Consider the following 25,268-nt stretch of genomic DNA (forward strand, 5'->3'; position numbering starts at 1 on the left):
AGTTCGATTGGGCGGCTTGGTGTCTGCCGCGTATCCGGTTGGCAGGGGAACACGACAGGGGTGCTCTCTCTCCCCTCTGTTGTTTGCCCTGGCGATGGAACCCTTAGCGGTCCATGCGAAGTCAGGCGATCGATATGCGGGAATAGTGAGTGACGGGCGGTGGCATCACATATCGCTCTATGCGGATGACCTGCTCCTGTACCTAGCTGACACTTCGGGGGCACTGGTTGGAGCGATGGATCTGCTGTCCGAGTTCGGCCGATTGTCAGGCCTTAAGGTCAATTGGGCAAAGACCTGCGTGTTTCCACTGAGAGCGGGATCTCCAGCCCCTAGTAGCGACCTGGGTGTGGCGTGGGAACCCTCTTGCATCACCTACTTGGGTGTCCGCATTTACCACTCGGCTGCTGACCTGTTGGAGGGTAACATTGGCCGTTGTGTCCGGTCACTACGGGGCAGCTTGTCTTTCTGGTCGACCCTCCCGCTGACAGTCCTGGGCAGGATAGCATTGTTGAAAATGGTGGCGCTCCCCCGCTTCCTTTATTATTTCCGAACGCTACCTGTCTGGATTCCCCAGGGGGTGTTTAGGGAACTGCGGTCAATGATTATTGGCTTTCTATGGGGGCATGGCCGACGCAGGATAGCCTTGAGCACGCTACTTCGCCCCAAGCTGGAGGGGGGCATGGCCGTACCCGATCTTGAGCTGTATTATTTAGCAGCGCAGTTGCAGGTCCTTACGCAGAACGTGGCCAGGGTGTTCCGGGGGCCGGAGGAGGACCGGGGTCGGGGGATACGGCGCCATGTGCTGTCGTACATTATTATGCAGCAACGGCTCGAATTACGGGCCCTCACCATGGAGGAGCGGACGCTTCGGCTGTGCTGGCAGAGGAGCCTCCGGAGGGCGAGGGCCTCGCGGCCTTATGCCCCGGAGATCCCGATTGGGATGTTGACAGCTCTGCCGCACGGAGGGGATTGGTCCCCGTTGATGGAGTGGGAGGCCGCGGGGCTACAGGTGGTGGGTGACTTGTATATAGATGGGGCGTTGGCACCGTTCGACGTGCTCCGGGACCAGTTCGGACTGCCTGAAGGGGGCTTCCTGCTACACGCGGCTGTAGTGTCTGCCATGCAAAAGCACTGGAAGGAGGGGCTCCTGGAACCTACGACGACTATGGCGTGCCAATATGTGGTGATGGCGGCTGGTACCTTCAAAGCTGTGACGTGCCTCCATAATAGGATGCTGCACGACGGGCTGGAACCACTCCATGGGCTCAAAGCTAAATGGGAGGGGAGCATTGGCCGGCCCATACCGGATACGGCATGGGGCCATATCCTGCGACGCACGTGGAAGGGCACCAGGAACGCGCGCTTTCAGCAGGTTCATTTTTATGTGCTCCATAGGGCCTATCTAACTCCGGAGAAACTACAGCGGCACTTTCGGGTGCCGGATGCCTGTTGCCCCCGGTGCTCGTCCCTTGGGGCGGACATGGACCACTTGTTTTGGGGGTGTCCACAACTGGGAACTTATTGGGCTGAGGTAGGGGAACTCCTGAATGAAGTGACTGACAGGGAGGTAGACTTCGACATGGCGACGTGTCTCTTGCTCTGGTTCCCGCATACTAAGCACACCAAGGTGACCAGTAAATTCATAGATCTGGGTCTGATATTGGCTCAAAGGGAAATATCGTGGCACTGGAAGGCCAGGGGGGGTCCCTCACTGCGTAGATGGAAGAATGAGTTGCTGAGATGGTCTGACTGCGAGAGCGTGCTCCGGATGAAGCAAGCGGTGAAGTTGGGGAATGAGAAGGCTCTGGATGCGGCCCGTGCGTGGGAGTTAGTGGTACAGGCTCTGCGTGATGCTTTGGTTGTGGATGTGGACGGCGAGAACTAAGCCGCTGGACACCGCAGGGCGAACACAGCAGTATGTCATTCAGCACTGTAGTGGAACCATCCAATTCGGTGGAGCGATGCGCACACCTTTGCAGTTGCCAAGGGGGGGGGGCGTTGGGGGGATTAGTTGTAGAGGGGTTTGGGGGGGGCTGGAAGCCATCGAAGGGTTGCTGGTGGGGGCCTGGAACTACTGGGACAGGGGGTATTGAGTGGCGGGAGGCCTGATTGGGTGGGACGGCCTGGTACGAAGGCCCATATAGCCTTGGGCAGGCCCCGATGGGGGCAACTACGTTGATACCATGGGGATGGCTGACGGGAATGTTGTTGTGGGTGGGGGGGTAAACGCAGATACGTAAATCGACCTTCCGCCGGGGTCCCAATGGGACGTACACTATGCTGTGCTCCTCCAGAGCGAACTGATGTGCCGCCCGGCCTCCGGGATGCGGGCTGAATGGCTGTGTACAACCGTGAACTGTTATTGGACGGGGGGGCCCGCAAGTGCACTGGCTGTTTCCTTTACCTGCTGTTTATAACTCTGCAATAAAAATATATAAAAAAAAAAAAAAAAAAAAAAATAAAGTGCATAAAAAGTACAGTGTGTGGATGTTATACATCAATATATAAAGTGGCTCGTGATCGAACGGCAGCTTTAAGAAAGCAGCTCACTCTGAATATTACTTCATCTGATCCCAGTAATAACAAGCATTTACAATGCAATGGTTTTGCCTTTGACAAAGTTAGAGCTATTGGCATTGTCAATGACAAATTTTGTATTTATGTGTTGGTTTTAAAAACAGATAAATTAATGGCATTGTCATTTACAATGCCAATAGCGTAATCTCACGCAAATGGACGATGGTTACAACATTTTTTGAAAAGTGCTCTATAGAATCAGGAGGAGTCTGGGAGGGATAATGAATAGAGATAGAGCCAAGAAGGAAAAACAAATTAGGGTGAGAGAGTGGTGCATTGGAGAGAGTTAACAGTGTGTTGAAGGGAGAGTGAGTGACGGGATGAGAGTATGAGCAGAAGAAAGAGGCAGTGAGAGAAGGAGAGTGGTGAAAGGGAAGAGTGAGTGACGGGATGAGAGTATGAGCAGAAGAGAGAGAGGCAGTGAGAGAAGGAGAGTGCGGTGAAAGGGAAGAGCGAGTGACGGGATGAGAGTATGAGCAGAAGAGAGAGAGGCAGTGAGAGAAGGAGAGTGCGGTGAAAGGGAAGAGCGAGTGACGGGATGAGAGTATGAGCAGAAGAGAGAGAGGCAGTGAGAGAAGGAGAGTGCGGTGAAAGGGAAGAGCGAGTGACGGGATGAGAGTATGAGCAGAAGAGAGAGAGGCAGTGAGAGTAGGAGAGTGCGGTGAAAGGGAAGAGCGAGTGACGGGATGAGAGTATGAGCAGAAGAGAGAGAGGCAGTGAGAGAAGGAGAGTGCGGTGAAAGGGAAGAGCGAGTGATGGAGCCACAGGGAGTGGGAGGAGCGAAGAGGAAGTTGTTCATGAAGGTGAGGACTGAGCAAGTGACGGGGTTGTCTGGACAGGAAAGGCTGGCACAGGGCGGACAGACGCATGGAGACACAGGTACTAGGGGGCAGAGGTGGGAGACAGGAGCATGTGACACTGGTCCCGGGTGCAGGGTTTGGGACTAGCGTGTAGAGAGGATGGACAGCGTGTTATTGCACGAACAACAGTCGGCAAAAATCTAAGTAAAGGTCTGCTTTTAACGTGAAAAGGCGCAACAGTGAAGAGATCTGGCCAGAACGCATGGCATGTCCAGCATTACGTGGGGTAGGGTCAGCCGCCAACAATGTCTTAACTTCAAACCGGGAAAATCCGAAAGGGGAGGGGCGTCCAATTTAGCTAAGCTTTTGGGCAACCCTGTCCACACCATGGCACATATGCCTCGGTCTTTTCATGGAGGTAACTCGCGCTGAAAGAAAAAAACATCAAATACAATATTTTTATATTCACCTCCCAAATAAATGTTGTAAGAACTAAGTGCCTGGCGCTGCCGCTCACAACGATCGTGCTATGCACACTTTAAAAGGGCGAGACAAGCAATGGCGGGAGCGTGGCTAGAAGTGGAACTTAATGGCCAGTTCGATCCGGCCCTTCATGGTACACCGAAGGTCAGGGAATAGCGCATTCCGGAGCTAGTTAGATGTTGCACGCGAAGTATAGTACAACTCCCTGCCACCAAACTACATACACACCACAACGTGCCTTCCTTCCTGCAGGCGCCAAGCTCAAATCAGTATAACAAATCAGTGACGTGACGCTTGTTTTTGTGGATGGGTGTCTTTTTACCTTTTGCAGTGTTGTGCCTCGGATGATGCTTTGTTTTCTCTTGTAGCCGCACACTTGTCACTTTAGCACTGATCGCGGGAGGGGGGCGGGAACGGGGCCGGAGACACGGAGAGCGGGAGGGGGGCGGGAACGGGGCCGGAGACATGGAGAGCGTGAGAGGCAGCGGGAGGGGGGCGGGACCGGGGCCGGAGACAGAGAGAGCGGGAGAGGGGGTGGGAACGGGCAAAAAAAAAAAAAAAGCAAGCACTCACCTGGACTTCTTCCGGGTGGCGTCAATGCCGGACCAGATTCGGGGGCGTTCCCGAGAACAGGCTTTTGGCTGACGTCACCAAAAGGGAAAAATTCTCGGGAACGCCCCCGAATCTGGTCCGGCCTTGACGGACAGATCCGGCTCCCAATGGCTAGCCTCCATTTATGGAGCTAGCCAATGGGAGGAGGGGGCGGATACCCGACCCCACAGAGCAAAACATAAGATTTTGCTAGCGCATGCGTACTTCGTACGCATTGCCAAGGCAAAACCTAAAAACTCAGTGAAACCCTCATAAAGACTAACCTTTCAGCAGGCATCTCGGAGTAGTTCATGAGCCACTGGTAGCTCTCCAGCTACCAGTAAGCAGCTCCTCTCTCTCTCTGCCTCCCAACCTATTCATCTTTTGTTTGTTTTAATTAATATCTGAATACAACATTTGAAAAATGTGTGTATTTTCAAGACTCATAAGCTGATGTTTGGAGAAAAAAGTAGACTGTATTTAAACCTGCTAGTTGAATTAAAATCATGCCTCATTGAGGAGACATCACTAATATTAATGTGGTGCCATACCAAGACATTCCAAATAGCTAAATAATATTATTTACACATTTTAAAACAAGCATTTGCTTGGTTTAACATATACTACATTTGAAAAATGTGTGAATCTTCATAACTCATAAGCTGATTTTTGCAGAAAAATGGTTGAATTTCCAAAATATATTTCAAGAGGATATTTGAATCATAAATCATGCGCCACAAAAAAAAAAACCTTACTAATATCACCTTGGTGCCAAAGGCATCACAGGTGTGGCCGTTATTTGTTGTCTATGCTACAGCATTCCGCACCGATAAATCATTTTTTGATATTACTACTGATGCACTACGGTCATCACTACTGGTAATCTTGCACGGAGTGGCCACTTGTCTGATGCGGACACAGTTACAACACTGATCATATTTGTGGCTCTTGATGATTTTTATTGAACATAAGTAGTACCTTTTATTATAGAAACGGTTTGAGGCCCCTGCCTTAGAGAGATGCTACCTCAGAGATACCATAGAGACATGAGCAAGGCAGACACCTCAGCCAAACAAACATACATACTCATTGGAAACACACAGAAGCAAACATATCAGAACCCCAGACGTGAAACGCAGACACGCAAACCCATCCCAGAGTTAGACAAAGCTTGAATTCATACACATAGCGGAGGTAAGCAACACAAACGCACTCACCCATGTACCTAAGGAAAAAAAGGGAGTCAGAGAGACCGACAGACGAAACAAAAAGACTCACATTTACAACTTTCATACCTCACAGAAGAAGGTGTTGAAAAAGGAGCGAAACAGTTTCGGATTGGGAATGTGGGTAGTCGGGCATTTGGCGGTGGACTCGTTCATAAAGGTGACCTGTGGGCTGACTTCGAGGCCCTCTTTTTCAGCTCTCCTGTGCTAGGCATTCGCACTGAGGCTATGGTGGGCGAGGGAGGGAGTGAGTCTGAGAATATGCCTCATTGGGGAGCAGATTTTTCTCTGGCTGTTGGGCATCTTCACTTCAGGTAAACCAGGTCAGGGTGTGGGCCATTCTCACCTTGCCCCCTCCCACCCCCTGTCGCCATCTGGCCCAGAAGCAGGGTCTTTTCCCGGACCCCTCCTCCGCCGGACCATCACATTCAGGCCATGGTGGGTGGGGCGAGAGAGGGTTGGAGAATGCGGGGCCTCAGTGAGGGGCTAGGACGCCAGGTGATTTTCAACTCAGCCGCCCCCCCCAATCCCCCCCCCCCCCCCCACCAGCTGCATCTGTGTGCTTTTGTTGACACCTCACCTTCCAGGCCATCGGCCTGACACCACGGTGGGCTGGGGAGGGGTAAGAGATGCGGCTTCAGTCACGCTAGGAGTCAGGTGTTGTCACCTTCACCCCAGTGTCTCCAAGCCTTGGAGTTGGGTGTGTATATGTATTTGCAAAGGCCTTGCTTTAAGCCCAGCTTGCCCAGACAAAAAAAGAAGACAGGATGTGGGTTAGGACCAAATCTGCAGACTTCGAAACAGGGAAAGTAGGTTCGGGTCTCAGGCTCGGCTGAACATCCTGATTGGGCCGAGTTCACCCTATATAAAACTGCCATTTTATTTTTTTAAACAGCCATTTGTTCATGGTTTAAGACTCTACAAAGGAGAGCACAATAGTTAAAGAGGACCCTTTATATAAAAAAACATATATATATTCTTTTTTAACATGACTTTTCTGCCATTGTTTAGTTTAACTACAAGTCACAAATCAATAAGGAAGCTTTAGAATACACGTGAAAGTGATTTTGCCTTATATTTCTGTTTAAAATATATACTGATCAGAGGACATATTGTCTGTTTTGGGTGATTTAAAAACCGGCAGGTGGCAACCCTAGCCAGATCAGATGTCGTGGCCCTTGAGTTATTTCATTTCACCTCACATGCCCAGAAAACAGGCAGTGCTTCTATGGTTCACCAGTGCTACTGGTTTCATAGGCTTCAAAATGCCTAAGTTACCGAACATTTCTCTAAAAATGAGTCCAATATGACTAACTAAACGGTGTTGCATGAAAGGGCATGCTCCCGGAATGTGGTACACTTTTTGGGATTTCCGGGGCCTAATTGGGATTCCAATCTGACCCTGGAGAGAAATAGAGGGAGAGAGAGAGAGACGGAGAGTGAGGGCAAAATACAAAAAGAGGGAGGACAGAGTGTCAGTGTAGCACAAGGAAATAATGAGAGTGAGAGAGTCAAGAAAACAGAGTGGAAAGGAACCATATGAGAAAGAGACGGAGAGAGAGACGGAGAGAGATAGAAAGAATGTCAAGAGAGAGAAAGAGAGGCAAAGGTAGAGTATAAGTGGTGGGGGTAAAGGGAGAGAAAGAAGAAGAGAGCTTGCAAGACAAAGAAAGATACAAAAAGTCACACAAGCATACATTTTTTTCAAAAAAGGACGCGTATGAGAGTGACACAACCAGGTCTAAGTGCAACAGGCGTTACACACAGAAACCAAGGAGCTTCACACAGAAACCATGGAGCTACCCACAGTTCTGAAGAAGGCCAGTGCACAGACATCAGAAACACACACATGAGTGCCGCTGGCTTTTCACAACACTCAGATACCCCTCGTCCTCTCCCCCCCCCTACCCCCCGGGCGCTCGCACACACATCTCGGAGGCATATAGGTTACATCAGATATCCTTGTGCATTTTAGATACAAGCACTCGCCTCAAATACCTCTAAGGAAAGAATACCTTCACAAAGGAAGAGACCTGTCAGAGTCGGGACATGGGTGAGAGGCGTTTTAAACACGCCTGGGTGGTCCATCTTAGTGACATACTTTGAGGAAGTCGCACGCCAGTGGTTAATTTGTAAAACAAAAAATAAGTGCCGGTGGCTCTCATCAGGACGCAGCTTGCACCAGCCCATTTCTCCTATTAGTGCAGCCTAAAACATAACCAACCCCTAACCATGTGCACTAGGAGAGGATGTGATGTAATGGCCAGAGCTGCCGCCTTCGGAGCTGGAGGAGCCAGGCTCAAATCTCGGCATCAGCCCAACATCATTTGATTCTGGGCTAATCATTTAATCTCCATGTAAATGAATGTGTCTTTGACGGGTGCTGATGAAAAGCACCGGTGATGATTAAGTGCTGGTCCTGGGCTCATAAAACCACCGCTCAAATTAAGCACTGCACACTGCTCGATACTCACACATATCAGAGAGACCTAGAATGCTGACGTGCTTATTACCGCAGGGATAAAACACCAAACACACCTATGCACAATTTGAGACCTAATACACGCAAACACCTGCGGCACATTTGCACTTCAGACAAGTAACTAGAAAGAAACACCCAAACAGACCACCAGACTCAAAACCATATATAATTCACAAACACAACCTAAAACCACCATGCAAAAGCTACACTACCAGCCTTCTAACCAACACAACATGTAGCTGTGATGCACCTTAAGTCACACATATGGAAGCATGAATGTAGCCGCACACGTATGTCTCCGGCGTATCAATACAAATAGGTTCCCATGTTATTATATACCACCCAACAACAACGACGACCATTCAAACCGGCACAGTCATACTGCACACAAGCACACGAAGCTTCTCAGGCACATGCCCAGACATCCTGCCCCCGTCAGAGACAAAAATGTATCTTCACAGATGCCTCAGCTTTTGGACACATCCTTTCCACACATCCGCTCCCCTCACATATGCCTTTCACACATTCATTTCACCGCACATACATCTCCCACATCGACCTCTTTCTAACACCAAGGTAGATCACTCAAGATAGCCACACAGCTCATAAACTAGGACTGCTTTTTGTTTACACCGACACGTGTCAATCACATCTTTTTATCAATTACATGATTCGCCCTAGTTTCTTTCTCGCGACTTTGCACACACCTCTTTCGCGTATCCCGTTCACACCTATTTCACACATAACAAATGCACACACGACCGCCGCCCATTACACGTAGCTAATATCTCTTTCAAAAATCCACATACTTTACAGGCAAACATGTTTCATTCTCCTACCACTCACACACCGAAATACTTAACTCACAACTATTCCAGAAAATGATGCATGTCCGCTACACCTTTTTCACATATTCCAACTCCTAGCGCACACTTTTTACACATCTTTCTCGCGCCTGTTCACCCATGCATCCTACGCAGTTTTTTCATAATCTCACATTCATAAATCTCTATATAAACACACTTAACTTTTTGCACGCAACACTCAAACTTCTTTCACGCAAATACACACTTCCTCACAAATCCAAATACGTCAACCACTCGCAAGCAACTATATGACGCACTAAAACACTTTAACCACCTCTTCACACATCACCTGAATAGTCTTCTCTTTCGCGCATCCAAGCACCGCCCACACCAACTTCCAGAATCTACACATTTCACTGGCATCTCTTTAACGCGGACGTGTGTCTCACGCACCTCCTTTGAAGACAAGGAACATGATCTATACTTGCACACATACCTCGTTCAAACACACACGCCGTTGAATCACATCTTTCACCCATCAACACACATCACTTTCATTAACCCGACCTCCTCACTTACACTCCCTAAGCGCACGAAGAAGCATCTCTCACAATCTTTTCAAACATACTCGCACCACACAGACACCTTTTTCCCACACCCACAAACGTATTTCACACACATTTCATATACCTCTGGGACAATACCTCCGATGCCTTATCCATGAGACACACGCACACATTGTGTTACCACCCGTCTTTGACAAGTGAAAGGTGGCCGCGTTGAGCGGGAGGGGGGCGGGAACGGGGCCGGAGACAGGGAGAGCGGGAGAGGGAGTGGGAACGGGCAAAAAAAAAAAAAAGCAAGCACTCACCTGGACTTCTTCCGGGTGGCGTCAATGCCGGACCAGATTCGGGAGCGTTCCCGAGAACAGGCTATCGGCTGACGTCACCAAAAGGGAAACATTCTCGGGAAAGCCCCCGAATCTGGTCCGGCCTTGACGGACAGATCCGGCTCCCAATGGCAAGCCTCCATTTATGGAGCTAGCCAATGGGAGGAGGGGGCGGATACCCGACTCCACAGAGGAAAACATTAGATTTTGCTAGCGCATGCGTACTTCGTACGCATTGCCGAGGCAAAACCTAAAAAGGTCCTCAGTGCTTTTCTAAAGCAAGTCAGCTTATAATTTCTACAGTAGGGCATTAAATAGTGAGCGGAGAAAGTTTTATAAAAACCGCAGAAAAACAAAAAGTGCATAAGGCTCTGTTTCATATTTGGGTTGCAAGGGTAATACAGAGTTTCTAAATGTTTGTTGTAACCCAAAGGGAAGTTTAGTAAATTTACTATGCTCCCATCACGAAAGCGAAACAGTAAGCTCCTATTCCATCTGCCAAGGTGTAAACGTAAATACCTGTGTGGGGGGCCTGGATGTTTAATTTGAGGTTCAGAATAGCCCATGTATTTTATAACGGTACATTTTAACAGGTTTTTCCTTTCCCGCTCTTCTCTGTACAGATGATACAATGCCCTATGAATAATAGTCTTGTGGGAACGATTTATTAAACTGGGTGAAGTAAACAAATGACCATGTCCTACGCTGTCAAGGCATTCTTTTACAGCTTTTAACCATGGTATACATGTGCCCTGTCGCATTTTAAGCAGTCCAAGATTATATCACGAGTCAAAGTGGCAGCCGGGTTAATCCATGTTTTTAGCCAGAAGAGTGCTGGTCTTGATCTTACAAAATCTTCTATATATGAGATGTTTAATTCATTATGGCATATATAATGAGGGGAACAGATAACCCCACCCAGCACCTTCCGACAGAACCTATTTTCTTCGATTTGGATATGGAGACAGTTTGTATAACCCCAAACCTCGGCGCCATAAGTACCAGTTGGGATGCATTGGGTTTGATAAATCTTTACTAGTGGTGTAATCACATCAGCGTGGTTGGGTTGTCTCAAAGAGGTGACACAGTTTATAGCTTTACCCAACTTATTCCTAGCATAAGAAACATGTGGTTGCCACGAACCAGTATTTGAGAATAGCAACCCCAGATAGGGAAAAGTGCAAGTACTTTTCAAAACATTAGACCCTGATTTAATCTCAGCAATTTTATATTTTTTGGGGCCACAGCTCATAATTAGAGATTTTTTAAAATTAGTGGTCAGGCCTAGGTCTGCCATAAAATGGACAAAGCCTGAGATTAAAATACGGAGTGCCTTTGGTGTGCGGCCCATTAGGACCGCATCATCAGCGTAAAGGAGGGTGGGTATAGGAACTCCATTCACATAGGGTACATCTTTTGATAAAGTACTCAGCGAGGAGCTCAAATTGTTAATATAGAGAATAAAGAGGAGGGGGGCCAGCACGCACCCCTGTCTGACCCCCCTGCCAATGCTAATGTCGTCAGAGACTTCGCCAGATTGATTAATGCGCACACGAGCTCTTAGGTCACTATGTAGAAAAGCTAAAAAGTGGACCAAATAATCATCCAAACCATAATTAAGAAGGGTGGACCATAGACTGGAACGATTAACAAAATCAAATGCAGAACTTAAGTCCATAAAACCAAAATATAGAGGGGATTTTTTAGCAATGTTGTATTTTGCCATAATCAAACTCAAGTTCAAACATTGTTCCACCGTGCCAACATTGCTACGAAAACCAAGCTGGCTAGGATGTAGAATCTTACTCTCGTCCGCCCAGGTTTTAATCCTTTTAAAAATAACCCTCCCCAAAACTTTCAAAGTATTATCGATTAACGATATGGGGCGGTAGCACCCGGGATCCAGCCTGTCGCCTTTTTTAAAAATGGGCACGATAGTGCTACACGTCCATGTTTCTGGAATTTGTTCATTCGTTAAATTATTAAAAACATTACATAGCAATGGGGCCCAAAAGTTAAGTTCACACTTTAACTGATCAATTGAGAGCCCATCAGGGCCAGGCGCTTTGTTTCCTGCGCTTTCAGCTATAGCATCCTCGACCTCAGACACAGAGATGTTAAGGGGGCTTAAGGGGAGGGAGGTTAAAGCAGGGTAGTCCGGTGTGGCATAAATTTTAGCAAAATGTTCAACCCATGTAGATCCGGTGATGTTACAATTAATTGCCGTTAAGTTCGAGCCTATGGATCTTAGGTTCTTTACCTCCCTCCAAAACCCAGTAGTGTCTTTCAATTCGGCCGAGCGTGCCAAGGAATCCCAGTGGGTCTTAACCAGTTCATTAGTTCTATTACGTAGGGTAGATTTATACTCTGCTCTGAGTAACCTTATTTGGGGAATATCCCTGGGTTCAGATTTTAGAGCAGCCCTTAACTTCCTATTTGCCTTAGAGCAAGAGGCATCAAACCATCTAGGTGTTTCCTCAGATTTCCTCGAAACAGGTCTGGAGATCTCACTTTTTATTACAGAGCAGAGTTCACTAAATGATGTGATTATATTACCCCCGTGGTCATCGATGGTGAGGCAGGTGTCAATCAAGGCTGGATGTTTTTTAATAACTTTTGCCAGGATTCCCCTGTTGTTCACACCCCTCCAAATTACCCTCAATTTGTCAGTTGAAACTTCCAAGTTTCTTGCACCTATTTCATTTTGTGGGCACTTACCCCTGGGAAGTAGTAGGTGAATTTCAATAGGGAAGTGGTCACTATATGCTTTACACACAACCTCAGCCTTCGTTAAAACATTAGCGACAGGGGGTGAAACAAATACATAATCAATCGTAGTACCACTACCATGACCAATAAAGGTGGGAAACGGGGCAGTGCTGATTTCCGTACCAGCATGCTCCATGCAATTACAAGTTCTCTGGTTGCAAGGAGATTTAAAAGTTCTATACCTCTTCTACAGGGGGGTTTTCTAAAGTGTAAGTGTGCATTGAAATCCCCTCCTATACAAATACCGTCGAATTTCCCGTATTTCTGTCCATCCATAATTTCATCAATAAACTCAAATAAAAGAATAAAATTACGATTAGGTTGGGACAAAAAGTCGTTATTGTAGAAGTTGATCAAACATAGCCTTGTCCTTTTAATGTATGCCAATGCCATGAAACTTGGGCAATTGGTTTGAAGTGTATCGATTTTAACTTCTGCCGATATTTTAACCCAAATAGAGAGGCCCCCGCTAGGACGACCTAAAGGGGGGGGGCCAAGACAGTCCTGTTATGACAGCTGTACCCCTCAAGTAGCAGATCATCGGTACACCAGGTTTCTTGGAACATTAGTACGTCATGACAAATGACCCAGTCCTTCCAAGATGTGATTTCCGTCTTAGCCTTCAGGCCAGCAATGTTCCAACTGAGGATTGACAGATTTTTATCGGGCCTCAAGCAAGGGTCCTGGTCAGTTCCTAGGGAGAGTACTGTTGTAGTTTGCCCCTGTTGTTCGCATGATGTTTCAAGCAGAAAAGTTTCGGGTGTTAGCGGGGGTACCTCAGAAAATGTTACCACTGTATGATCAAGAGCCGGACACACAGAGACAGGTTCTTCAGTAGTGGGAGGCAGTCAATCCAATGTACCCAAATCATGGAGTATTGAGAACCTGTTATATAATGGAAGTACAGGTGGAGGCTGCATCATTCTGTGTGGAGGGCGATAAAAATAATTTAGCGGTAAGGGGGTCACTACAGTGGATGGGCCATGATGACCAAAGTTCTTGTTTAACAGAGATTTCGCAGAACCAGGGTTCCTGAAATTGACTATGATACAGTCCCCGTTAATGTTTTTAAAAAGAGGACCAACCCAAGTTACTCGGCGTGTGGATATGATTTCTTTGGAAACGTCATAGCCGACCCCCTTGTGCTTGGTTAGCCAATCAATACATTTATTGTGCAATTGAACCCACGACTCTCCTTGCCCTTCCCTGAGGGGTGGAATGCCAGCCAGAACTAAGACGTAAGGACACGCCTCAGGTGGAAGATGTAAGGCAGGGCCTTGATGTTTAAAAGGCCTGGTGTCTTCATGTGGGGTCTTATTGTGGCGCTGGCTGGAATTTGAAGAAACCATCTGCGTTGTTGTGCCTATAACGGAGTTACATTTATAATTAATCTTAGGTGCACTAGTAGCAGTGGAGGGCAAGGAAGGTTTACTTAAAGAGTCAGGGGGATTACTTTCCCTTGTGCTTGTGATCGTCACAGATGGTACAGTCGTTGGCGGACCATTTGCAACTTGTAATTCCTTAACCCTGTTTACTGTAGGCGGATTGCCATTTTTTGTGTGATCGCCGCTAGTGAGCGCACGGGTAGTAGATTCCAGGTCTTTTAGCAGACGTTCACCTCTTAATTTATCCAGGCACACTGTGCCTTTTCTTTTGGCATCATCATTTTTGATTAAAGTTTCCAGTCTGTCAAGTCTCTTAAAAATATTATTAAATTGTCTGATCATTTGACCTTCGAGTTGCTTAAAAATTGTATCCGCAATGGTCTCGAAGAGATTCCCCTCTGATTTAGAGTGGGGACTATTTGCATTGGGAAAATCAGTCTGGGTGGAAATAGTCATTGAATTTAGACCATCATTATTTATAACAACGACATCATCCAGATGGGGTTGGGCCTGCACGGATACTGTATATTGTTTTTGTTTCTTCCCCCTGCTCCACATACTTTGTGGTGTTGGTTGATTAACACTCCTAGGGGGCTGCTTCCTTTTCTTGTATGGTAGTTTTACTATGCCCCTTTTCCGCTTAGCTCCTGTATTCCCAGTGACCTCAGTGGTTGATGATGGAGGGGTAGGGTCCGGAGCTACGGCAGGGACTGTATGCGTAATAGTGTTTCCGTCCTCAAGGGCAATTGGCAGATTAACAGCAGATTGTTGTTTTTCCACGATAACTTCAGGAAATATATGCATGTTACCACTTAAACTACCTGTTGCAGTTGGTTGGATAGTGGTAAGTGAACCCATGGAGAGCCTCCTCTCAGTTTCGGCAATCTCATTGAATGCAGTGTCTAATAATGTCTCAAAGGACGTAATGAGGGATGCAGAAGTTTCAGCGACCTGGGTGACTGGGTCTATAGTTTTGCAAGAACCGTTACGTTTGGCCATTTTAACAGCCAACTAAAACTGCTCACCTTTGAAGGGGGGGCGTTAGATGGGTGGCCCGCCCGACCACTGTTGACCTCTGAGGGCCTCAGAGGGCCCGCCCTTTGCCCGGGCTTCGCACGGGCGCACCCGCGCGCGAGGGGCGTTCCGTGCTTTATCGCGCCTCCGGGCGCTCCTGTGGCGTCACTCCCGCGCCTGCAGCCGCCGGGGCACCTGGGAAGTGGAGTCCCGGCCCGTGCGGCGTCCTCGCTGTGGCGGTGGCGATAATGGCCGTTTCCCTCACGGCGGTACAGGAGTGGTTGCAGGGGCGCTGGCGCTGGTGCAAGGTTCGCTGGCCGTTTCCCTCACGGCTTCAAGTAAGTTGTGCATTGACCTGTTTAAGTATAGAGAGTCGATATTTTTGCATTGTATATTTTTTCATCAATATTTTTTACATCGATATTCTGTCTGTGAACCAACTCCTGGGGAATATTCAAAAGGTGAGAAAGCTACAGCTAGATACTCTGCAGCAGAAAGAGCATTACAGAAAGTAACTACTTCTGGGCTCACTGGACCCAATTTGGAGGTACTTGAGGAAATCCTAGTACATCGTGAAATACATTCTTGTGCATTGGATACTCTACTCTACACTTTTGTCCACTCACAAACAGAATTTCATGAAGACCAGTAAGTAGTACACAGTTAACAATCGCCAGTTTAAATGTTAAGACAAAGCATTGGAAATGCATTGGAATAAATTATAGCTACTCGTACCATTTACAGAGTGCACTCTAGTAGATACAAGTCAGCTCACCAGAGCAAAAAAATAATGCTGTCATGCTCGAATTACTGAGGCAAATAATTCCTTCAAAACTCTTTTTCATACCATAAGGAGATTGTAACCCATAATTTCATGAAAAGCCTCCTGCTCCGGTCCCCTTAAATTGGTTATATGACGACCATGCGTTCTTTAACAGTATTGCTGCTCTAAGAGAGCGTCTTTTCCATTACCTCTCTAGACTGATCACCCTCATCCAGTAGAACCTACCTGCATTACTGCTGTGAGTTCTCACCATTAAGTGATGGGATTATGATATCAGAAATATTGGTACTTCAAAAAATCAAATCAACAAGGTCCACCTTACGTAGAGTTAGTGTATACCCAGGTGTTCATGGAATACACAATGTGTGTTAAAATACCCCTCACACACCAAAAGGGCCCTTGGTGTCATGCTTCATCATTGGGGTCTTCCCGCCCCGCTGCGGGACGGGGCAGTGCTGCGACAAGCGACTACGCTGGAGAGTGCTATGTGAGTGAATGGGAGTGAGTGTCAGTAGGGTCAGGGGTGATACTAGATAAGTGAAGTTAAAAAATACCTGGCCTAGTGGTAGAAAAAACTGTTTAATAAACACTGGCTGGTATTGTTAAACAAGCATTTACAATGCAACGGTTTCGCCTTTGTAAAAGTTAGAGCTATTGGCATTGTAAATGACAATTTTTTTTATTTATGTGTTGGTTTTGAAAACAGATAAATTAATGGTATTGTCATTTAGAATGCCAATAGCTTAATCTCTCGCAAATGGACGATACCTTACACGTATTGTTTCTAAGCACTGTATTAAAGTTAGAACGATAACAACACATTTCACGAGCACTTAGATACATTTGATATATTGAAAACGGTTGCTAACCCAACCCAACGCCCATCTTGCTGCAACCCGTATGTTGAGCACTTCGAACAGCAAATATAAATTATAAAGCTGCAGTACACATTCAAAACTCGGACACACCAAATTAATACCAGTCTTCCACTGGAACACCTTCCCCAAAGATTTGTTTAGTTTACTATTCCTTCTCACTTTCAAGACAGAACTGAAGGCCAATGTGTTCAGTTTCAAAATACCCTAGGCACCGCTCCACAGCTATGGGTCTTGCTTAAAGCGCACCTGATATTATTTTGCCCACAAAATCAGCAATTGCCTAAATGTAATGTAAATGTATTGTTTCATTCACCAATCATGCTCACTACTGTCGCATGTGACAATGTTATCACAGTGCCAACAATCCAATATACCTAATTTGTGGTAGAAATAATTCATCAAGAAATACAGACACATGGGTATAAGTCCCCCACAGAGAGGGCATAAAAGTATGATTTACCACATGGATTCAGACATTCTATTGCACGCTGCTTTGGAGAGCCAGAATTTCGGCACATATTTGCGAAAAACATTTTTTCTCACTACTACATTGCTCTTAAAAGTTTTTGGGGTCTAGTTCGTATCCTACTTTTCTTTTCTATAAGCAACCTTAAGGCAGCTGCAGTAAAGAATGCTGCTCTCAGCAATACAGGATGTAGAAATCCTGCTGGAAAAAAACACAATGATGTTATTTTTTCCCCCGGCTTGTCCTTCTGTGTCTGTCTAAGTGTAAACCATTCCCTTAGCGTCAGATGGAATGAATGACTAAATTCATGAAGGACACAGCAGCATAAGTGGTCTGGTGTATCGCTTGTTTTGCATCGTCCTCGGTTATAAACAAACTTTCCAGAGACAAGCTCAGATATCTGACCAATTTGGTTCAATAAAGAAATTAAAACACAGGCACATTTAACTCTAAACAGCATCTTACAATGTGTTATTGGCCTAAATTTTCAACCCTGAAGTGGTCCGTCCACCCAAAAAAAATCAAAAGAGACGACATGGAAACTTATATACGAAGTACCTGAAATACGTTCACGCTCTATGGCCCCTGAACATCACCGTCCCAGAGAGGTGGAAGGTATGCAGGCTAGGCGCTCTGATGGGCCATGAGGAGACCAAAACGTCTGGCACAATACTGGACAGACTGGCTTTTCTTCTACTGCCGTGTTGGACCTGCGGTCCACATAACAGTGCAATAGCGCCGTACAAACCCCCCCCCCCCCCCCCCCCCAAAAAAAAAACACTGTCATAATGTTGGCTGTCCTTCCCCTGGATCCCTAATCCGTTTATTTATGTTTTGGAGCTGAATACAATCTGCCTCAACCAATCACCGCACAGCTAGTTCAGATATTGGTTGGAAGGCCTACACACAATTGTACACAATATTGGTCCGAAAAGAAGAAATAGAAGTTCAACTATGGTCATCTCCTGTGTTAAAATTTGAGGTATGACTTGGAAACAAATTAAAAAAAACACACACAATGCTTACTCTTTGTGCCATACAGACAGCAAGAATCTTAGCAACAAAACACACACAATGAGCCCTGAAAAAGTTTCGATGTGAGGAATGAAACACATTGGCTACATTTATGATGCTTTGGAAGAAAAGTGTAAATGCTTCTTTTATAGAAAATCGGTTGCTGTAAAGGGCTGTTACCATACAACCTGAGACAATATTTAACAAGATGTTATTCCAGAAACATATTTGTGGCAACGACATGCTTTCTGGCACAATAATATGCTTCTGTGATACTCCAAAAGCAATACAGTGTGCTTCGCTCACTTCCTGGATATGCCCCCAAATCAAGGCATGCATTTTCACCCACTCCTGCTTTATCAGCAAACATCTTCTGGCATGCATATTGTGAATATAGAGTTAACACGTGTGGTGGTAAGCTTAAAACTACAAGTCTCATTTGAACTGATACTGTCGGCTGACAAGTCAGCCCTGCTCTAAAGTCACAAACATATCAAGGGGCAAGTTGCCAGCTTTGTTTCAATGACTGAGAACTGCGAATCAGCCTCTCGTTACTCTTTCCTCTAGGCCAAGTGGGTTGCCAGCATGCAAAACTGTCTTTGTGTTGAAGGCCCAGCACGAGCCACTCACCGTTGTAGAGGATGGTAACCATGCGGGCGCCCAGCACATGTAGAACACGATGACGACCGGCACGAGGACGCGGGAGGCGGCGTCGTGCGCCCCCAGCTTCTGGCTCTGGCGGCGCGCGGCCAGCCAGAGGCGCAGGTTGGCGAAGGTGACGATGGCCGAGCAGGGGAAGAAGATGACGGCCGTCAGCAGCAGCGAGTAGGTCACATTACTGGCGTAGTCCGGGTTGCAGATGAGCGAGGCCCGCAAAAAGTAGACCCGTACCACCGAGCCGCCGGGGATAGCGATGGGGAAGAGGAATGCCGGCGGCAGCAGCCAGGCGGCGGCGATGAGCAGCTGCACCCGCCGCCTGCTCATGACGCGCCCGTAGTGTAGCGGGAAGAAGACGGCCACGTAGCGCTCCAGGCTGATGGTGGCCAGAGAATAGATGGACGAGGCGAAGATGCTGGAGTTCAGAAAGGCCACAATGTGACAGTAGGGTCCGAGCGGGCCTTCGTCCGGCCCTCCGGCGTCGGGCTCCAGTGCCAGGCTGCCGTACAGGTTGAGGGGCACCACCAGCAGTGCCAGCGCCGCGTCGGTGCCTGTCAGCGAGATGAGGATGTAGCGGCAATTGCGCGACCAGCCCGACACGGACGAGGCGATGACCATCAGCACGAAGGTGTTGGCCACGATGATGAGGCCACCCAGGGCCGTGATGATGCCGATCTTAGCCATGCGGCTGCCGTGCCACCAGCCCTGGGCCCCGGAAACCGCCAGCAGCTCCTCCTGCTGCGAGGGGGGCCCCGAGCTCAGGTTCTGGATTGCAGCCGAGGCGTTAAGCAGAAACGGCAGTAGGGAAATCATGATTTGGGGGTGGCTCGGGATGTTCTTGCTTGCCCCCGATGCCTCAAGCACGAGGGTTTCTTCCATGCTGTTGATCTGACGTCCCACCCTTGCAGTGTCCATAAAGTCATTCGGATCGGCTTAGTCTTTAGCAGATAGTGGGATGTTGTTATCTTTGTTCCAAAAGAATGCCTTAAACTACACCTCGCATGAGATGTTTAATAATTTACGCATAAATGCAGTTCTACGTTTTTCTTAGCTATTTTCGGGTATGCGGTGAAGGGGCCTTTAGTATTTCCGACCTAACTGATTAACAACTTTGCATTAACAAAATCAGGTTGACTTCCACCTGGAGGGCGCCTGGTTAAGCGGGAGTTGTAATGAAGGCGGGACTTTTGGGTTTGAGTCGAATGAGCCACCTAATGCCGCAGGAGGGGACTGTTCTGAAAGTGATCGCGCCCTTTGACGGAGGAAGTGGGTGTTACCACGTTAAACAAGTCAGGTCCCGGGCCGGCAGCCAATCACAGCGCGGCCCGGGAATGACGTCAGGGGGGTGTCCCGGGCCGGCAGCCAATGACAGCGCGGCCCAGGACAAAGGGGCGGGGCTTAAAAAAACATCGCGAAACGCCCCCGAATCGCGTCCGGGATTGACGGATAGAGCCGTCTCCCAATGGCTAGCCTCCATTTATGGAGCTAGCCAATGGGAGCAGGGGGCGAGTCCCTGTTCCCCACTGTAAGACATAAGGTTTTCCTAGCGCATGCGTACTTCGTACGCATTTTGCTAGGCAAAACCTAAAAAGTGAAGCGGAGAGAAAAAGTGGGTTAATGGACTTACTCTCCTGTGTGGGTCAACATGTTTCGGGTCCTCAAGCCCCTTCGTCAGGACCGGGGACTGATCCCCCTATCACTCACTAATGTTTCACCACAAAAATATATGGTGTATGTACTAAGGATGATCAATGTGTATAGATATATTTTATAAATCTATATATTCCTGGCTATATCAGTAATGCTGATGTAATATGCCTGAAAAGATAAGGGCATACAATTATAATTGCGCAGTCCCAGAGCGCAGGACTAATAGTCACCTGTGAGGGAAAGAAACGAGCAAACACACGTATATACAATATGGTACATGGTTTCTGGGTCCGTACTGGTAAATGCCCTGTAAGTGTAGTGCTTAGGACAAGAACAGTACAACTACATCACATATCATGAATTCTACACACAAAGTCAAGCATTCATTCTAGTTGAGATACATACTCAGAATGTTTGGAGTCAGTGCCCCATGAGCCAGCTCTGGAGCGAAGGGTAAAAAGAGGGTCCAAACTGTGAATGGGGAGAGAGGGAATAAAAGAAAAAGTGTTTTCTAGATCCAAATAGTTGGAGTTGAATGATTCCTAATTACAAATGGGGAATAGACCAGAAGTCGGCTATTCCATTCGGCTGTGCCGTACTCACTTAACCCCCAGCAACGCGGTGCTTCCTCCTTCGTCCGTGGCTTCCGTGATACTAAGAAGCTGGGGAGGTACGCCTTTTATATGTTCAGGTTAATGGAGTAATTGGGAGTTAATAGAATTATTGGTCACACCCGAGATGTGCTACTGGTTGTTGGTTCCAGTGGACCTGCGTCCCTTTCCGGTTCAAGCAGAAATAGTAATCAGGGAGCAAGAGGAGGAACATCATCCCTCAGAAGACCGTACCCACGGGGCGGTAGAGGTTGGACACCCTATCAAGGGCCACAACCCTATATGCAAGGACCCCCAGGTTACATGCAATATCCACCGGGACCATCCTTTATGGGCAACCAGTTCCCCCCATGGGACCAACAGGCACCCCCATTCAATTACTATGGTCAATCGCCTTTTTTAGGCCAGCGCCCAGGGCCACGAAGAGGCAGGAACCGGAAAGGGACCCAGGTCCACTGGAACCAACAACCAGCAGCACCTCCAGGTGTGTCAACCCGGAGCCAAACAGCATCCACCAGTTGGGGAACCTAGTGGTAAACCTGTCTGACCACCAACTAACACAGGAACAAGAAAATGTCCTGAGTAAAGGGTTAGGTTTCGTACCAACCAATAAGATGGACAAATTTAAAATATGTCAAGAGATGAAGGAGTTCATACGAAAACTAAAACTGAAAGCCTTTTTTCAGAACTCCGACATTGATACTTCTGCCCAATCTGACACCGGTCTAAAGAAAAAATCCACTTTCACCCCCATTAGACTCTACTCTACCAGTGGAACTTCTGGCATTTGAGAAAGCAGTCATGGGTGATCTGGAAAACTTACCAACTGATAGGGGTGAAACCTACCAAAACACCACCAGATTGGAAAGGATAGCACTACAGGAACTAGTCCATAACCAAGATATTGTAATCAAGCCAGCCGATAAAGGCGGGGCAACAGTCATACAGACCTACACCAACTATGATAGAGAATGCAGGAAACTCCTAAACGACAGACGTTACTATCAGGTACTCAGAGAGGACCCCACAGAGGAGGTCAGGATCTGTATCGTCATAATGATTGAAGAAGCAATGGCGCACGACTGGCTCACCAAAAAAGAAAGTGACTTCCTCGTTCATGACAACCCAAAAACTCCCTATTTCTACACTATACCCAAAATTCATAAGGACGCCCCCTACCCACCTGGACGCCCCATAGTATCCGGGATTGACTCAATCCTGGAACCCCTATCCAAGTTCGCCGACGCTTTCCTCAGGCCAATAGTACAATCAACCAACACATATCTGAAAGATACAAAAGCTGTGCTACAATTGGTCAGGGAAGTTCCTTTTGACCCTGAACAGGACCTCCTTCTAGGTTTAGACGTGGAGAGCCTCTACACCAGCCTCCCTCACCAAGAAACCCTGGAGATAATAGAAGAAGTCCTATTCTCGACGACTTGGAAATACCACACACCAATACAGGTAGTACTTGAATGTATCTCCTTGTCCCTGAAGAAAAATTTCTTTCAATACGAGAGTACGTATTACTTACAGAAACATGGCACGAGCATGGGGAGCACATGTGCCCCTAGTCTAGCCGGACTGTACGTACATCACCTTGAATCAACGAAAATTCTCAGCGACCATATTCCCTATAGGAACCATGTGATAACATGGAAAAGGTACATTGATGATGTGCTAGTGATCTGGAGAGGGAACCAAGATTCAGTCAATCAGTTCATGGCCTAGTTGAACCAACAAGACCAGTTCCTTAAGTTTACCCACACAGCCTCCAGAGAGAACCTGGTATTCCTAGATTTAAATATCTACCCAACCAATGGAGGACTAGAAACATGTACTCACTTCAAACCCACAGCTAAAAACAGTTTGTTACTCTACAACAGTTTCCACCCGCGACATCTCCGCGACAATTTACCCTATGGACAATTCCTTCGCTTGCGGCGGAACTGCAGCGACATTAGAGATTTCAAAACCCAAGCTGGGGATTTGGAACGCAAACATCTAGACCGCAACTATCCAAAAACTGTTGTTAACAAAGGCCTAAAAAGGGCGCGTATCAATAACAGAGAGGTTCTGTTAGAACCAACAGTACAAAAAGAACCAGATCCACGCCCTATATGTGTCACCACGTACAATACTAACTCGAACCACATCACAAAGATTGTGAACAAGCACTGGAAAATGCTGAACTGTGGGAAACTCAACTTCCCAAAACCTATGTTTTCACACAAAAGGGGCAAAAATCTTAAGGATATGTTGGTCCATACAAGACCTAAGGATCGTACCAATACTGATCAGAGGAAATTAACAGCAGTCAGTGGACACCACCCTTGCGGCTCATGTGCGTCTTGTCAATACACGCAAAAAAAGTCGCAACATCACTTTCTCAAACCAGTCCACTTGGGAGCAACGCTCCTTCACGAATTGTAACAGCCGCAACGTGGTCTATTTGATCACCTGCCCGTGCCTGAAAGAATATGTAGGCATGACCACCAGGCCAGTAAAAGTCCGGATGAGCGAACACCGCAGCAATGTGCGCTGTAAAAAACCCACAACTAGAATGGCTACACACTATGTAACTATGGGTCACAGCATCCATGATTTGAAATGGACGGTAATAGAGGCGTACAGTAACGACAAGGACCTCCTATCAAAATAACAACGCTGGGTGTTCCGTCTAGGCACTCACATAACAGGCCTTAATGACGAAATACCTTGGTCCCAGCTGAGAGTCTGAATAATAACTGCTGTCTAGAAAAAAAACAGTCCCATAAACCTTTTTTACAGTATACAGTAACCATTGAGTGTGTTACTAGTTACCAACACTCTGCCTTTGGATGCATTGAGAAAAAATTCCATTACCAACTGTGTTTCCATCTTTTTGTAATTTTGATTCATGATGCGTTGATAATATCCATTACCACTATTTGTAGATCCATTCATAAACTCTATATGTACTGCCCCCACCTCTGAAATGAAAACAGGGACTTTTTCTGTTTATTTAAATTAATTTTTCATTTTTTCAAAAAGTAAAATCGCCACCATCATTCATAACATTCTAAATGTAACCTAGCACACTTTATATAAACAGGCGCATTATATCCCTATGCACTCCGTATGCCCGTTTAGAGTAGAAGATCATATTGCACCTAGTGACTCGCCACACACGCAAGCGCGCTGAACTCTAACGCGCGCGTGTCTACAATGGCTAGCATTCCTTCACCCCGCATGCGCGAAAACAGAAAACCCAGCCCAGAGCGGACTTTTTTTTTTTCCCCCGATCCGCACCACATTTGGAAGTGCGGTTAAACTAGATTCATTAGCGGTACACCCAGGCTTCTTCTGCTGACCAAATAGCGACGAATCATGGTAGACAAACGGTACCTCAATAACAAACTAGCTTGATAATAATGGCCGCCAACTAACAACGTTTCTGAACGGGATCTCACGGGCCAATCCCATCTCGGGTGTGACCAATAATTCTATTAACTCCCAATTACTCCATTAACCTGAACATATAAAAGGCGTACCTCCCCAGCTTCTTAGTATCACGGAAGCCACGGACGAAGGAGGAAGCACCACGTTGCTGGGGGTTAAGTGAGTACGGCACAGCCGAATGGAATAGCCGACTTCTGGTCTATTCCCCATTTGTAATTAGGAATCATTCAACTCCAACTATTTAGATCTAGAAAACACTTTTTCTTTTATTCCCTCTCTCTCCATTCACAGTTTGGACCCTCTTTTTACCCTTCGCTCCAGAGCTGGCTCATGGGGCACTGACTCCAAACATTCTGAGTATGTATCTCAACTAGAATGAATGCTTGACTTTGTGTGTAGAATTCATGATATGTGATGTAGTTGTACTGTTCTTGTCCTAAGCACTTCACTTACAGGGCATTTACCAGTACGGACCCAGAAACCATGTACCATATTGTATATATGTGTGTTTGCGCGTTTCTTTCCCTCACAGGTGACTATTAGTCCTGCGCTCTGGGACTGCGCAATTATAATAATAATAATAATAAGCATTTATTAAGCGCCTGGCTGCACAAAACTGTGTGTCCCCGCGCTGACTGCAAATGCAAATACCACCTAAAGGAAGAGAACAGGCAGACGGGGATTAGTTTTTGGGAAATAGGTGAGTTTTGAGTCTGGCTCTGAATCTTGTTTCAGATGGTTCCAT

The 25,268-nt window shown here is 47.0% G+C and overlaps 2 protein-coding genes across 3 annotated transcripts in view; one reads left to right on the top strand and one right to left on the bottom strand.

Annotated features, from left to right (window-relative positions):
- Positions 1 to 25,268, top strand: part of LOC144769628 (guanine nucleotide-binding protein G(o) subunit alpha-like) — a 727,529-nt gene that overhangs the window by 330,591 nt on the left and 371,670 nt on the right. The gene's annotated exons all lie outside the window — the stretch shown is intronic.
- LOC144767268 (melatonin receptor pdcr-1-like) lies at positions 18,658 to 19,960 on the bottom strand. Its single transcript, XM_078650784.1, is given in 2 exon segments — positions 18,658 to 18,818; positions 18,821 to 19,960. Coding segments are annotated over 2 exon segments (1,077 nt in total). The 5' UTR covers positions 19,737 to 19,960.

This window comes from Lissotriton helveticus, chromosome 7 (assembly GCF_964261635.1).
Source record: "Lissotriton helveticus chromosome 7, aLisHel1.1, whole genome shotgun sequence".
In the NCBI taxonomy this organism is placed as follows: domain Eukaryota; kingdom Metazoa; phylum Chordata; class Amphibia; order Caudata; family Salamandridae; genus Lissotriton; species Lissotriton helveticus.